We start from the raw sequence: 16,693 nt of genomic DNA, 5'->3' as shown, positions 1-16,693 counted from the left end.
CATTCTTGCTTGACTAAAATGGAAGCCGTATTGATTTCAAACTGAAAAGCTTCATGATGTAGCATCTGGACTTTCACTGTGCCCTTTGTTTAGATGTTCTGCATTCTTCGTGATAGCTCAGTGGGGGTTCCAGAAGTAAAGTAGGCATAAAACCTTATGGCTGGCAAGGCGTGGTGACTCATGCTTGTAATCCCAGCACTTTGGGAGGCCAAAGCTTGTGGATCACTTCAGGTCAGGAGTTTGATACCAGCCTCACCAACATGGCGAAACGTCATCTCTACTAAAAATACAAAAATTGGCTGGGCGCAGTGGCTCACGCCTGTAATCCCAGCACTTTGGGAGGCTGAGGAGGGCGGATCACAAGGTCAGGAGATCGAGACCATCCTGGTGAACACAGTGAAACCGTGTCTCTACTAAAAATACAAAAAAAAATTAGCCAGGCGTGGTGGCGGGCGCCTGTAGTCCCAGCTACTTGGGAGGCTGAGGCAGGAGAATGGCATGAACCCAGGGGACGGAGCTTGCAGTGAGCCGAGATCGTGCCACTGCACTCTAGCCTGGGAGACAGCCAGGCTCCATCTCAAAAAAAAAAAAAAAAAAAAACCCACAAAAATTATCCAGGCGTGATGGCACATGTCTGTAATCCCAGCTACTAGAAAGGCTAAGGTAAGATTGTCACCCGAACCTGGGAGGCAGTGGTTGCAGTGAGCCGAGAATGCACGACTGCACTCCAGCCCTGGTAACAGAGCAAGATTCTGTCTCAAAAAACAAAAACAAAACAAAACCTCATGGCAGACTTTAAAGATATCCAGTTCCCTATTTGCTACTCCTGTGCTTTTGATTCAGTAGTTCTGGGAAGACAGCTCAGTGTCCACATATTACAGTGCTCTTTAAAGATTCAGAAGGAGGCAGTCAGTGGAGGAATTTGTGAAATATTTTCCTAAGTCCATCTGCAATGTCTTCTTTCCTACAGAAACATAGGGCTGGGGCTCTGGAAAACTTCCAACATGTCATGTTTCCTACTTTTTATAAGCAGGAGTCTCTTTCTGACCTGTTGGAGCAAGGCAAAGAGGCCTGGACTGTGTAGCATGAAGTGAAAATAAGATGGGTGGGAATTTTTTTTTTTTTTTTTTTTTTTTTTTTTTTTGAGACAGAGTCTCGCTCTGTCACCCAGGCTGGAGTGCAGTGACATGATCTCGGTTCACTGTAACCTCCACCTCTGGGGTTCAAGCAATTCTCCTGCCTCAGCCTCCCAAGTAGCTGGGACTGCAGTCACATGCCACCATGCCCAGCTAATTTTTGTATTTTTAGTAGAGACAGGGTTTCACCATGTTGGCCAGGCTGGGTTTGAACTCCTGACTTCAGGTGATCCACCTGCCTGGGCCTCCCAAAGTGTTGGGATTACAGGCATGAGCCACTGCTCCCGGCCTACTGTCACTTCTTAACATATTAATCTTTGTATTTCTGACCACCTCAATATCCACAGTACTCTCTCAGTCCCCATGCTACTCTCACCATGTAAGGAAAGACACTTGCTTATCCATAGGACGGCTTTCTCAGGACACAGCCTAAACCAATGTCTGCTCTGTACGATGGTGGACATACCGCTGTCTAGGAAGGATTACCAAGTGACATGGTCAGCAACACAACCCAGTTCTTGTAGCTCCCTTGAAATGATTCCTTTCTATGCATCTATTTGCCGTGTCGTGTTGTGCAGGTTTGTTGTGTGGGTATATATGTGCCATGGTGGTTTGCTGCACCCATCAACCCATCATCTAGGTTTTAAGCCCTGCATGCATTAGGTATTTTTCCCAATGTTCTCCCTCCCCTTGCCCCCTACCCCCTGATAGGCCCTGCTGTATGTTGTTTCCCTCCCTGTGTCCATGTGTTCTAATCGTTCAACTCCCACTTATGAGTGAGAACATGCGGTGTTTGGTTTTCTGTTCCTGTGTTAGTTTGCTGAGAACGATGGCTTCCAGCTCCATCCGTGTCCCTACAAAGGACATGATCTCATTCTTTTTTTTCTTTTTCTGAGATGGAGTTTTGCTCTTGTTGCCCAGGCTGGAGTGCAGTGGCACAATCTCGGCTCACCACAACCTCCGCCTCCCGGGTTCAAGCTATTCTCCCACCTCAGCCTCAAAAGTAGCTGGAATTACAGGTATGCGCCACCATGCCCGGCTAATTTTGTATTTTTAGTAGAGACTGGGTTTCACCATGTTGATCAGGCTGGTCTCCAACTCCCGACCTCAGGTGATCCGCCCACCTCAGCCTCCCAAAGTGCTGGGATTACAGGTGTGAGCCACTGTGTCCTGCCAATCTCATTCTTTTTTATGGCTGCATAGTATTCCATGCAGTATATGTGCCACATTTTCTTTATCCAGTGTATCCTTGATGGGCATTTGGGTTGGTTCTAAGTCTTTGCTATTGTAAATATTGCTGCAAGAAACATACATGTGCATGTGCCTTTATAGTAAAATGATTAATAATCCTTTGGGTATATACCCAGTAATGGGATTGCTGGGTCAATACTGCATCCACTTTTAAGAAATGTCTGGATCTGCAGCCCAAGATCAAATCCCATTGACCTCACTTACTTTCAGTGTAAATTGGTGGACCTACTCTATTTGAAAAGCAATAATTTTCTCCAAGTTTCTTTTGGCAAGTTGGTGTTGGTAGACGGCTAGGAATATTGAACAGTTTTTGTAAAGATGGAAAAGTTACTTTATTTAAGAAAAGATTTGGCTGGGCGCAGTGGCTCACACGTGAAATCCCAGCACTTTGGAAGGCTGAGATGGGTGGATCACCTAAGGTCAGGAGTTCGAGACCAGCCTGGCCAACTTGGTGAAACCCCGTCTCTATTAAAATACAAAAGTTAGCTGGGCATGGTGGCAGTCGCCTGTAATCCCAGCTACTCAGGAGGCTGAGGCAGGAGAATAGCTTGAACTGGTGTGGCGGAGGTTGCAGTGAGCCGAGATCGTGCCATTGCACTCCAGCCTGGGGCACAAGAGTGAGACTTTGTCTCAAAAAGGAAAAAAAGAAAAGATTTATCAGTCTCTGTCATGTTTATTAGATGGACCTTTTCATCCATCTAACTTTTCATGTCTTAACCACATCAGCCTGCCATAAGAAATACTGTAGACTGAGATGCTTACATCCTAAACTGCAGGAAATAATTTCTCATAAACCTGTAAGCAGTGAAGTCCAAGATCAAAATGCATAAAAACACTTCCTGGGTGGTGCCTTCTTTCTATTTTACCCCAGTCTGCTTTTTTTTTGAGATGGAGTTTTGCTAATTTTTGTATTTTTAGTAGAGACAGGGTTTAATCATGTTGGTCAGGCTGGTCTGGAACTCCTGACCTCAGATGATTCACTCACCATGGCCTCCCCAGTTGCTGAGATTACAGGCATGAGCCACCGCACGTGGCCCCAGCCTGCTTCTTGCTGTGTCTATCATATGTCAGAGTGAGAGGAAGCAAGTACTCTAGTGGTTTTTCTTATACAGGCACTAATCCTGTTCATGAGAGCTTCCTCCTCATGGCCTAATTGTTGCCCAATGTCCCCACTTGCAATAACATAATATTGGGGAATAGGATCTTTTGGTCAGTGCAAACATTTAGGCCATGGGTGCCTTCGTTGTGTTGTATACCTTTTTATTTTTCAGTTTGCTCCAAAGAATGTTTTCTCTGACCTTAGTCAATAAATTTCCTAAGTACAAAATTCTTTCAACTATTAGACAGCCATGTTTTCCTTCTATTGCAGTATGCTCAGGCTTCATGTTGGAAAAAATCTCAATTTTGGGGAGCTAACCTAAATTTTTGCAATGTAAGTGGTTTGGCCATAGATTTCTTTATACTAGGCTTTTCTGCAATTAGTTTGAATTATGTGCAGTCACCCTTTCTCTATTAGAAAATATCTGTTCCTTTTGTTTTCCAAAAAGTTAAAAATCATGAATGGGAGTTTTATAACTTTCTTTAACATAAGTATTACTCTTAGTGTACTATTACACATTTCAATAGGAGATATTTATTGACTATCTAATTAATTGGAAACTGTGGGATCCTTATATCTTGTAGGTATTTTTTCTAAATGTGAGATCAAGGAATTACCACCAAAAAAGGAGAGTAATACAGGAGAAATATTCCAGACAGTAATGTTGGAAAGACATGAAAGCCACGACATACAAGATTTTTGCTTCAGAGAAACCCAGAAAAATGTGCATGACTCTCAGTGTCTGTGGCAACATGATGAAAGACATTATAAGCGAGTGTGTGTGACCTGTAAGGAAAGTCTCATTGGTAGAAGAGACATGCTTGGAAGAAAGGATGATGCACAGAAGCAGCCTGTTAAAAATCCGCTTGGATTAAACCTGCAGTCACATCTACCAGAACTGCAGCTATCTCAAGCTGAAGGGAAAATATATAAATACGATCACATGGAAAAATCTGTCAACAGTAGTTCCTTAGTTTCCCCACCCCAACGTATTTCTTCTACTGTCAAAACCCACATTTCTCATACATGTGAATGTAATTTTGTGGATTCATTATTCACACAAAAAGAGAAAGCAAATATTGGGACAGAACACTACAAATGTAATGAGCGTGGCAAGGCCTTTCATCAAGGCTTACATTTTACTATACATCAAATAATCCATACTAAAGAGACGCAATTTAAATGTGATATATGTGGCAAGATCTTCAATAAAAAATCAAACCTTGCAAGTCATCAAAGAATTCATACTGGAGAGAAGCCATATAAATGTAATGAATGTGGCAAGGTCTTCCATAATATGTCACACCTTGCACAGCATCGCAGGATTCATACTGGAGAGAAACCATATAAATGTAATGAATGTGGCAAGGTCTTTAATCAACTTTCACACCTTGCACAACATCAAAGAATTCATACCGGAGAGAAACCTTATAAATGTAATGAATGTGGAAAGGTCTTCCATCAAATTTCACACCTTGCACAACATCGGACAATTCATACTGGAGAAAAACCTTACGAATGTAACAAATGTGGCAAGGTGTTCAGTCGCAATTCCTACCTTGTACAACATCTGATCATTCATACTGGAGAGAAACCTTACAGATGTAACGTATGTGGAAAGGTCTTCCATCATATTTCACACCTTGCACAGCATCAGAGAATCCACACTGGAGAGAAACCTTACAAATGTAATGAGTGTGGCAAGGTCTTCAGTCACAAGTCATCCCTAGTAAATCACCGGAGAATTCATACTGGAGAGAAACCTTACAAATGTAATGAATGCGGCAAGGTGTTCAGTCGCCATTCATACCTTGCCCAACATCTGATAATTCATACCGGTGAGAAACCTTATAAGTGTGATGAATGTGACAAAGCATTCAGTCAAAATTCACATCTTGTACAACATCGCAGAATTCATACTGGAGAGAAACCCTACAAATGTGATGAATGTGGCAAAGTCTTCAGTCAAAATTCATACCTTGCATATCACTGGAGAATTCATACTGGAGAGAAACCTTATAAATGTAATGAATGTGGGAAGGTCTTCAGTCTAAACTCATCCCTAGCACATCATCGGAAAATTCACACTGGAGAGAAACCTTACAAATGTAACGAATGTGGCAAAGCTTTTAGTATGCGTTCAAGCCTCACTAATCATCATTCGATCCACACTGGAGAGAAACATTTCAAATGTAATGAATGTGGCAAACTCTTCCGCAACAATTCATATCTTGTACGTCATCAGAGATTTCATGCCGGAAAGAAATCTAACAAATGTAATTAATGTGGCAGAGTGTTCAGTTAGCATTAAAGCCTTGTAAGACATACAATCATTTATACTGGAGAAAAACTTTGCAAGTATAATAAATGTAGCAGAGCCTTTAGTTTTTGTTCAAGGCTTAATAACCGTTAGCTAGACCATAGAGGACAGAAACTTTACTAATGTATTGAATGTGGCAAGGTCTTAAGGTAAAATCTGAGATCAGGATTTTTCAAAGAATTCTTGCTGGTGAGAAACCTAACAAATGTAATGAATGTGGCAAGGTCTTCTGGCACAATTGTCACATTGTACAATATTGCAAAAATTCATGCTTGAGAGAAACAGAAACACTGAGAGTGGGAAACCATTATGACTTCAAACATTCATCAACATCAGAGAATCCATACTAAAGAGCATTTATAATAATTATATGTGATAGAGATTTTCCGCAGGCCAAAGTCTTACTAGGCATCAAAAACTTTTTTGATGAAACCATACAAATGTAACGTGCATGCTTAAGCTTTTACCCAGGGATCAAAAGCGGAACATCACAGGGTTTATACTGGAGAGTAACTACACAAAGATAATGAATGTAATAAGCCTTTCAGTGTAATATTCATGATTTTGTCGTGAGAGATCCACTCAATAAAAACCAGGCAAATGTAGTGAATCTGGAAAGGTTACTAATCTAAGATGCATCCTCAGGGTTCATTAAAAATTCATAGTGGAGGGCCGGCCCCAGTGACTCATGCCTGTAATCCCAGAACTTTGGGAGACTGAGGCAGGTGGATCATGAGGTCAAAAGATTGAGACCATCCTGGCCAACCAACATGGTGAAATCCTGTCTCTACTAAAAATTCAAAAATTAGCTGGGGGTGGTGGCACACGCCTATAGTCCACACTACTTGGGAGACCGAGGCAGGAGAGTCGCTTGAACCCGGCAGGCAGAGGTTGCAGTGAGCCGAGATCACACCACTGCACTCCAGCCTGGTCGACAGAGTGAGACTCTGTCTCAAAAAAAAAAAAAAAAAATTCATAGTGGGGCCTGGGCATGGTGGCTCACGCCTGTAATCCCAGCACATTGGGAGGCTGAGGTGGGCGGACCATGAGGTCAGGAGTTTGAGACTGGCCTGGCCAACATGGTGAAACCCTGTCTCTACTAAAAATACAAAAATTACCCAGGTGTGGTAGTGCGTGCCTGTAATCCCAGCTACTTGGGAGGCTGAGGCAGGAGAATCACTTGAACCTGGGAGGAGGAGGTTGCAGTGAGCCAAGGTCCTGCCACTGCACTTCAGCCTGGGCAACAGAGTGAGACTCCATCTCAAAAAATAAAAATAAAAATTATAGTGGAACAAGCCCTTACAAATGTAATGATATGGTAAATTATTCACAAACTGTAATCCATCTGAGAGCTCACAGGAAGTCTAATTCTCTCTTTTTTTGTTGTTTTGTTTTTTTGTTTTTGAGATGGAGTCTCACTCTGTTGCCCAGACTGGGGTGCAGTGGTGAGATCTCGGCTCACTACAAGGTCTACCTCCCGGGTTCACGCCATTCTCCTGCCTCAGCCTCCCGAGTAGCTGCGATTACAGGCGCCCGCCACCATGTCCGGCTAATTTTATGTACTTTTAGTAGAGACGGGGTTTCACCGTCTTAGCCAGGATGGTCTCTATCTCCTGACCTCGTGATCCACCCGCCTCAGCCTCCCAGAGTGCTGGGATTACTGGCGTGAGCCACCGCGCCCAGCCAATAGGAAGTCTAATTCTCTACCATAAATCTTTTATATTACATTCTGCAGAATAATTACAATTCAAAATATGTTAAAAATCATGACATATGTCAAAGACTCAAGGACATTTGGAAATGGCCAGTTACTTTCAGGTCATGAAATAATGTATTATATTATTGAAGGAGAAAGACTTCTTTACCAATGTTGACTTTCAAGCTGACATTTGAAATGTTTTTATGATGTCTTTCTTAGTCATTTCATGATCTATAGGCAGGAATACGAAACAATGGCCTACTTCATTAGGTGAAATCATTTCTCTCCATGTTCCTGTGAAATAGGGATACTATCTTTTGAAATTAATTACTGGCTGAATATTGGCTAATCCCAGCACTTTGGGAGGCAGAGATGGGTGGATCATTTGAGGTCAGGAGTTCGAGACCAGCCTGGCCAGCATGGTGAAACCCCATCTTTACTAAAAATATAAAAATTAGCCAGATATTGTGGCTGGCACCTGTAATCCCAGCTACTCGGGAGACTGAGGCAGGAGAATTGCTTGAATCTGGGAGGCAGAGCTTGCAGTGAGCTGAGATCATGCCACTGCACTCCAGCCTGGGTGACAGGCGAGACTCCATCTAAAAAAAAAAAAAAAAGAAAGAAAAACACAAAAGGAAACAGAACCAGACGGAGATTGTTGCCTATGTATGTGCTTCTGTGATGCTCCTCAAAAACCAGAATGGGCCGGGCATGGTGGCTCATGCCTGTAATTCCAACACTTTGGGAGGCTGAGGCAGGTATATTACCTTAGATCAGGAGTTCGACACCAGCTTGGGCAACAAAGTGAAACCGGATCTCTACTATAAAAATACAAAAACACGCCGGGCATGGTGATGCATGCTTGTAATCCCAGCTACAAGAGAGGCTGAGGCAGGAGAATCACTTGAATCCGTGAGGCGGAGGTTGCAGTGAGCCTAGATTGTGCCACTTCACTCCAGCTTGGACAACAGAGTGAGACTCTGTCTCAAAAAAAAAAAAAAAAAAAAGGAAAAAAAATGGCTGAATTAAGATTTGTAAGGGGCTGAGAATAATGTAAAGCTGTGATATCAGTCATATTATTGCATACAGGGCATTCTTCACAGAGAGGGCCAGTGTGGATTATAGGAAAGAAATGCTCTACTAACCAATCATGAAATAGAGCAGTCCAAGACCTTAAGAGGCTGCAGTTTTTATTGGAGGAGATTAATACGTTAATAGGAAGTGATTACATATACAGTAGAGGTAATGCAGGGGACATGTGAGCCCCATCTCCATTGAATGGCAGTAGCTGTCATTTAGCAAGATTGAGGAAAAATTTCTCTTAATCTTGAACTTGAAAAGAGCAGTTACCACAGAGAAGAGGGATTTTTAGCTTTTTTTTTTTTTTTTTTTCTATTTGTAGAGACGGGGTTTCACTATGTGTCCCAGGCTGGTTTTGAACTCCTGAGCTCAAGTGATCCTTCTGCTTGGCCTCCCAAAAGTGCTGGGATTACAGGTGTGAGCCACTGTGCCTGGTCCAAAAAGGAGAGTTTATTTAAAAAAAAAAAAAAAACCCACAATAGCATGTCCTTGATTAGGAATCCTATTAAACTGTCGGCATTACATTCTCTATTGTTTGTTTTTTGAGACAGTGTCTCACTCTGTCACCCAGGCTGGAGTGCAATGGAGCAATCATGGCTCACTGCAACCTCTGCCTCCTGGGTTCAACCAATTCTCCTGCTTCAGCCTCCCTAGTATATGGGACTACAGGTGTACCACCACTATGCCCAGCTAATTTTTGTATTTTTTGGTAGAGATGGAGTTTCACTGTGTTGGCTAGGCTACAGTTTCTATTGTTTTATTTAGAATGTATCACAGATGTCGTGTGTTAACAACATTTAATTTTTTTATAACTGAGTTAATTATGTTCCATCTACCTGCATAGCTTTATCTCACCTCTATAGGATCCTTCATGTCTAAACACAAACAGTGCACCATCAGGTTGCTAAGGCTGAAGGAGCTACAATTTTTTTTTTTTTCTTAGACGGAGTCTCACTTTGTTGCCCAGGCTGAAGTGCAGTGGCACGATCTCAGCTCACTGCAAGCTCTAGCTCACTGCAAGCTCCGCCTCCCGGGTTCACACCATTCTCCTGCCTCAGCCTCCCAAGTAGCTGGGACTACAGGTGCCCGCCACACCATGCCCGGCTAATTTTTTTGTATTTTTATAGAGACAGGGTTTCACTGTGTTAGCCAGGATGGTCTCGATCTCCTGAGCTCGTGATCCGCCCGCCTCAGCCTCCCAAAGTGCTGGGATTACAGGCATGAGCCACCACGCCCAGCCTACAATTTTTTTTATGATGGAATTAAACATCATACAATTTGAGAACATACAATCACACCTTCCACTTCAGTTATCCTCTCTGCAGTCAGCCTTAGGATACTTATATGAACATGATGAAAATCCCATAGCAGCGCAGTTTCACACTCTGACAAACCTGCATCCCTATTGATAAGTGGGACTTGTATTCTTCCAAATGCCTTTCTCTTACGCCCCAAATGAACACATGGCATGCATTTTACTTTACATAGAGCAAAAATACATACAGAGTAAGGATATAAAAAGTACTGTGAAATAAAAGTAAATATGGGGAATACGAATAAAAATAACACAAAATTTAGCTGGGCGTGGTTGTGCACGATTGTAAGCTACTCGGGAGGCTGAGGCAGGAGAATCGCTTGAACCCAGGAGGCGGAGGTTGCAGTGAGCAGAGATCGCACTGCTGCACTCTAGCCTGGGTGACACAGCGAGAATCTGTCTCAGCAAAAAAATATATATATATATAAAAAATCTATATTATATATAGATTATATATATTACATATATAATATATATTTTATATATTATATTTTATATATTATATATTTTATATATAATATATATTACATATATTATATATTTTATATATATTACATATTGTATATTTTATATAATATATATTACATATTGTATATTTTATATAACATATATTACATATTATATATTTTATATATAAAATATATATTACATATATTATATATTACATATATATTTTATATATAATATATATTACATATATTATATATTATATATATTTCATATATTATATATATTATATATATTTTATATATAATATATATTTTATGTATATATTTTTATATATTTTATATATTATATATTATATATTTATATATAATATATTATATATATTTTATATCTCTCTCTCTCTCTCTCCAGTTGCATCCATGTTGTTGCAAATGACAGGATGCCATACTTTTTGACAGCTGAACATTACTTCATTGTGTATAAGTATACACACAATATACTGATTTCTTTTATTTCTTGTATTTAGCCTAGTGCTGGGTATATATACCCAGCACTGGGCTTGCTGGATGATATGGTAGCTCAATGTTTAGTTTTTTAAATAGCTTATTTGCCTTATCTCTTTGCTTTCCCCCTGTTCCCACTAGCCAGACTCCTTCTCCCTAATTAGGACTCCACAGTAAATCCAAATATATTCTGAAGGCTATCTATGTTACAGGTTTTCTTACCACACCTGACAGAAAGAAAAACAAAGAAAAGGTATAAAATAACTTACAGGGCCGGGTGCGGTGGCTCAAGCCTATAATCCTAGCATTTTGGGAGGCCAAGGCACGCAGATCACCAGGTCAGGAGTTAAAGACTAGACTGGCCAATATGGTGAAATCCCATCTCTACTAAAAAGACAAAAAAAACTTAGCTGGGAGTAATGGCTTATGGCTGTAATCCCAGCTACTTGGGAGGCAGAGGCAGGAGAATTGCTGGAACCCAGGAGAAGGAGGATGCAGTGAGGCAAGATCGTGCTACTGCACTGCAGCCTGGGTGACAGACTGAGACTCCGTCTCAAAAAAATAATAATAAAAATAATAAAAAATAAAATACCTTATAATTGGCCAGGTGTGGTGGCTCATGCCTGTAATCCCAGCACGTTGGGAGGCTGAGGCAGGCAGATCACTTGAGGACAGGAGTTCAAGACCAGCCTGACCAACATAGCGAAATGCCGTTTCTACTAAAAATACAAAAATTAGCCGGGCATGGTGGCCCACACCTGTAATCCCAGCTACTCAGGAGGTTGAGGCAGGAAAATTGCTTGAACCTGGGAGGCGGGAGTTGCAGTGAGTCTAGATCGCACCACTGCACTCCAGCCTGGGTGACACAGTGAGATTGTCTCAAATAACAACAAACAAACAAACAAAACACCTTATAATTTGCAAATAAAAAGTATCTTTTCTAGTTACTTGCAGAATGCACGTAAAGTGAATTTAAAATTCTGCCGTGATAAAAGTTCATCTTATCAATTGGGTCACTCTTGCCATATCCAACTTATACAGGAGGTAAAAATAAACTATTTAGGCAGATAGTAAGGGCAAAAACTCCTCTGCAGAGCTTCCCTTCTAACAAAAAGCTGCCCAAAATATCGTTTTGTTCTAACAAAGAGCAGCCCGAAAAATCGATCTGCAAACATATGTAAGCAAGCTGGAAGCTTGCATGGGGGAAGTCAGCAGCTGCGCCAATAGAAAAGGGGCTACCTTGGGGCTGGGCATGTCCACCATGGAAGCTCCGTCTTTCCTTTTTTGTTAGCACGTGTACAGTAAGAAAGAAATGGGTAACATGGCACAGCTCAGGCAAAGAACCTGCATAATAAAAGATTGGGGAGGGGGCTGCCAGAAATTCATGCCGTATGCAAACGTCACATCTGGTCCTATATAGATAAGACACTACCTCCCCACCAGCTCATCTATAAAACGCCTACGTTTTACCACGAATCTGCAAACCATTTTTCCAGGACCTCTCTCTGTAGCAGAGAGCTACTGACTTTCTTTCGCCTATTGAACTTCCACTCTTAACGCCACTCTTGGGTGTCCGTGTCCTCGATTTCCGTGGCCATGAGACAACGAACCTCAGGTATTACCCCAGAAAATGAGGCTGCCTCAGAACTAAACCAAAGTCAAGAGGACAGATGAAAAATGAACTCAGGACACAAACATTGCTTCAAGAACGTGATTCTCTGAAGTATGGCTGCTGAAACTTCCTGTTGTAACCAGAAACCCCTGAAACCAGCTTTTTTTTTTTTTTTTTCTATTTGTAGAGACGGGGTTTCACTATGTGTCCCAGGCTGGTTTTGAACTCCTGAGCTCAAGTGATCCTTCTGCTTGGCCTCCCAAAAGTGCTGGGATTACAGGTGTGAGCCACTGTGCCTGGTCCAAAAAGGAGAGTTTATTTAAAAAAAAAAAAAAACCCACAATAGCATGTCCTTGATTAGGAATCCTATTAAACTGTCGGCATTACATTCTCTATTGTTTGTTTTTTGAGACAGTGTCTCACTCTGTCACCCAGGCTGGAGTGCAATGGAGCAATCATGGCTCACTGCAACCTCTGCCTCCTGGGTTCAACCAATTCTCCTGCTTCAGCCTCCCTAGTATATGGGACTACAGGTGTACCACCACTATGCCCAGCTAATTTTTGTATTTTTTGGTAGAGATGGAGTTTCACTGTGTTGGCTAGGCTACAGTTTCTATTGTTTTATTTAGAATGTATCACAGATGTCATGTGTTAACAACATTTAATTTTTTTATAACTGAGTTAATTATGTTCCATCTACCTGCATAGCTTTATCTCACCTCTATAGGATCCTTCATGTCTAAACACAAACAGTGCACCATCAGGTTGCTAAGGCTGAAGGAGCTACAATTTTTTTTTTTTTCTTAGACGGAGTCTCACTTTGTTGCCCAGGCTGAAGTGCAGTGGCACGATCTCAGCTCACTGCAAGCTCTAGCTCACTGCAAGCTCCGCCTCCCGGGTTCACACCATTCTCCTGCCTCAGCCTCCCAAGTAGCTGGGACTACAGGTGCCCGCCACACCATGCCCGGCTAATTTTTTTGTATTTTTATAGAGACAGGGTTTCACTGTGTTAGCCAGGATGGTCTCGATCTCCTGAGCTCGTGATCCGCCCGCCTCAGCCTCCCAAAGTGCTGGGATTACAGGCATGAGCCACCACGCCCAGCCTACAATTTTTTTTATGATGGAATTAAACATCATACAATTTGAGAACATACAATCACACCTTCCACTTCAGTTATCCTCTCTGCAGTCAGCCTTAGGATACTTATATGAACATGATGAAAATCCCATAGCAGCGCAGTTTCACACTCTGACAAACCTGCATCCCTATTGATAAGTGGGACTTGTATTCTTCCAAATGCCTTTCTCTTACGCCCCAAATGAACACATGGCATGCATTTTACTTTACATAGAGCAAAAATACATACAGAGTAAGGATATAAAAAGTACTGTGAAATAAAAGTAAATATGGGGAATACGAATAAAAATAACACAAAATTTAGCTGGGCGTGGTTGTGCACGATTGTAAGCTACTCGGGAGGCTGAGGCAGGAGAATCGCTTGAACCCAGGAGGCGGAGGTTGCAGTGAGCAGAGATCGCACTGCTGCACTCTAGCCTGGGTGACACAGCGAGAATCTGTCTCAGCAAAAAAATATATATATATATAAAAAATCTATATTATATATAGATTATATATATTACATATATAATATATATTTTATATATTATATTTTATATATTATATATTTTATATATAATATATATTACATATATTATATATTTTATATATATTACATATTGTATATTTTATATAATATATATTACATATTGTATATTTTATATAATATATATTACATATTATATATTTTATATATAATATATATTACATATATTATATATTACATATATATTTTATATATAATATATATTACATATATTATATATTATATATTATATATATTTCATATATTATATATATTATATATATTTTATATATAATATATATTTTATGTATATATTTTTATATATTTTATATATTATATATTATATATATTTATATATAATATATTATATATATTTTATATCTCTCTCTCTCTCTCCAGTTGCATCCATGTTGTTGCAAATGACAGGATGCCATACTTTTTGACAGCTGAACATTACTTCATTGTGTATAAGTATACACACAATATACTGATTTCTTTTATTTCTTGTATTTAGCCTAGTGCTGGGTATATATACCCAGCACTGGGCTTGCTGGATGATATGGTAGCTCAATGTTTAGTTTTTTAAATAGCTTATTTGCCTTATCTCTTTGCTTTCCCCCTGTTCCCACTAGCCAGACTCCTTCTCCCTAATTAGGACTCCACAGTAAATCCAAATATATTCTGAAGGCTATCTATGTTACAGGTTTTCTTACCACACCTGACAGAAAGAAAAACAAAGAAAAGGTATAAAATAACTTACAGGGCCGGGTGCGGTGGCTCAAGCCTATAATCCTAGCATTTTGGGAGGCCAAGGCACGCAGATCACCAGGTCAGGAGTTAAAGACTAGACTGGCCAATATGGTGAAATCCCATCTCTACTAAAAAGACAAAAAAAACTTAGCTGGGAGTAATGGCTTATGGCTGTAATCCCAGCTACTTGGGAGGCAGAGGCAGGAGAATTGCTGGAACCCAGGAGGAGGAGGATGCAGTGAGGCAAGATCGTGCTACTGCACTGCAGCCTGGGTGACAGACTGAGACTCCGTCTCAAAAAAATAATAATAAAAATAATAAAAAATAAAATACCTTATAATTGGCCAGGTGTGGTGGCTCATGCCTGTAATCCCAGCACGTTGGGAGGCTGAGGCAGGCAGATCACTTGAGGACAGGAGTTCAAGACCAGCCTGACCAACATAGCGAAATGCCGTTTCTACTAAAAATACAAAAATTAGCCGGGCATGGTGGCCCACACCTGTAATCCCAGCTACTCAGGAGGTTGAGGCAGGAAAATTGCTTGAACCTGGGAGGCGGGGGTTGCAGTGAGTCGAGATCGCACCACTGCACTCCAGCCTGGGTGACACAGTGAGATTGTCTCAAATAACAACAAACAAACAAACAAAACACCTTATAATTTGCAAATAAAAAGTATCTTTTCTAGTTACTTGCAGAATGCACGTAAAGTGAATTTAAAATTCTGCCGTGATAAAAGTTCATCTTATCAATTGGGTCACTCTTGCCATATCCAACTTATACAGGAGGTAAAAATAAACTATTTAGGCAGATAGTAAGGGCAAAAACTCCTCTGCAGAGCTTCCCTTCTAACAAAAAGCTGCCCAAAATATCGTTTTGTTCTAACAAAGAGCAGCCCGAAAAATCGATCTGCAAACATATGTAAGCAAGCTGGAAGCTTGCATGGGGGAAGTCAGCAGCTGCGCCAATAGAAAAGGGGCTACCTTGGGGCTGGGCATGTCCACCATGGAAGCTCCGTCTTTCCTTTTTTGTTAGCACGTGTACAGTAAGAAAGAAATGGGTAACATGGCACAGCTCAGGCAAAGAACCTGCATAATAAAAGATTGGGGAGGGGGCTGCCAGAAATTCATGCCGTATGCAAACGTCACATCTGGTCCTATATAGATAAGACACTACCTCCCCACCAGCTCATCTATAAAACGCCTACGTTTTACCACGAATCTGCAAACCATTTTTCCAGGACCTCTCTCTGTAGCAGAGAGCTACTGACTTTCTTTCGCCTATTGAACTTCCACTCTTAACGCCACTCTTGGGTGTCCGTGTCCTCGATTTCCGTGGCCATGAGACAACGAACCTCAGGTATTACCCCAGAAAATGAGGCTGCCTCAGAACTAAACCAAAGTCAAGAGGACAGATGAAAAATGAACTCAGGACACAAACATTGCTTCAAGAACGTGATTCTCTGAAGTATGGCTGCTGAAACTTCCTGTTGTAACCAGAAACCCCTGAAACCAGCTTTTTTTTTTTTTTTTTTTTTTGGACAGTCTTGCTCTGTCACCAGGCTAGAGTGAAGTGGCACAATCTCGGCTCACTGCAACCCACGACTCCCTGGATCAAGCGATTCTCCAGCCTCAGCCTCTGAGGTAGCGGGGATTACAGGCACGTGCCAAGATGCCTGCTAATTTTTGTATTTGTAGTAGAGACAAGGTTTCACCATGTTGGCCAGGATGATCTCAAACTCCTGACCTTGTGATCCACCCGCCTTGGCCTCCCAAGGTGCTGGGATTACAGGCATGAGCCAACGTGCCAGCCGAGATTTTTCTTTTAGCTGCTAAAATAAA

At 41.1% G+C, this 16,693-nt stretch overlaps 1 protein-coding gene across 10 annotated transcripts in view; it reads left to right on the top strand.

The window, feature by feature from the left end:
• Positions 1 to 6,409, top strand: part of LOC100970246 (zinc finger protein 83) — a 138,321-nt gene extending 131,912 nt beyond the window's left edge. For 9 of the 10 annotated variants that reach the window (XM_063600588.1, XM_055103853.2, XM_063600589.1 and 6 more), the window contains one exon: positions 4,071 to 6,409. In XM_063600588.1, the coding sequence (XP_063456658.1) occupies positions 4,071 to 5,770 (1,700 nt within the window). In that variant the 3' untranslated portion in view covers positions 5,771 to 6,409. Of the gene's footprint in view, positions 1 to 2,057; positions 2,156 to 4,070 lie in introns of all 10 variants that reach the window. The other variant, XM_055103856.2, reaches the window with a different exon arrangement.
• Positions 6,410 to 16,693: the final 10,284 nt, after the last annotated feature.

This window comes from Pan paniscus, chromosome 20 (genome assembly GCF_029289425.2).
Source record: "Pan paniscus chromosome 20, NHGRI_mPanPan1-v2.0_pri, whole genome shotgun sequence".
Taxonomy (NCBI): domain Eukaryota; kingdom Metazoa; phylum Chordata; class Mammalia; order Primates; family Hominidae; genus Pan; species Pan paniscus.
The sequence above is the reverse complement of the archived record's forward strand: the minus strand, read 5'-3'. Positions and strand labels throughout refer to the sequence as shown.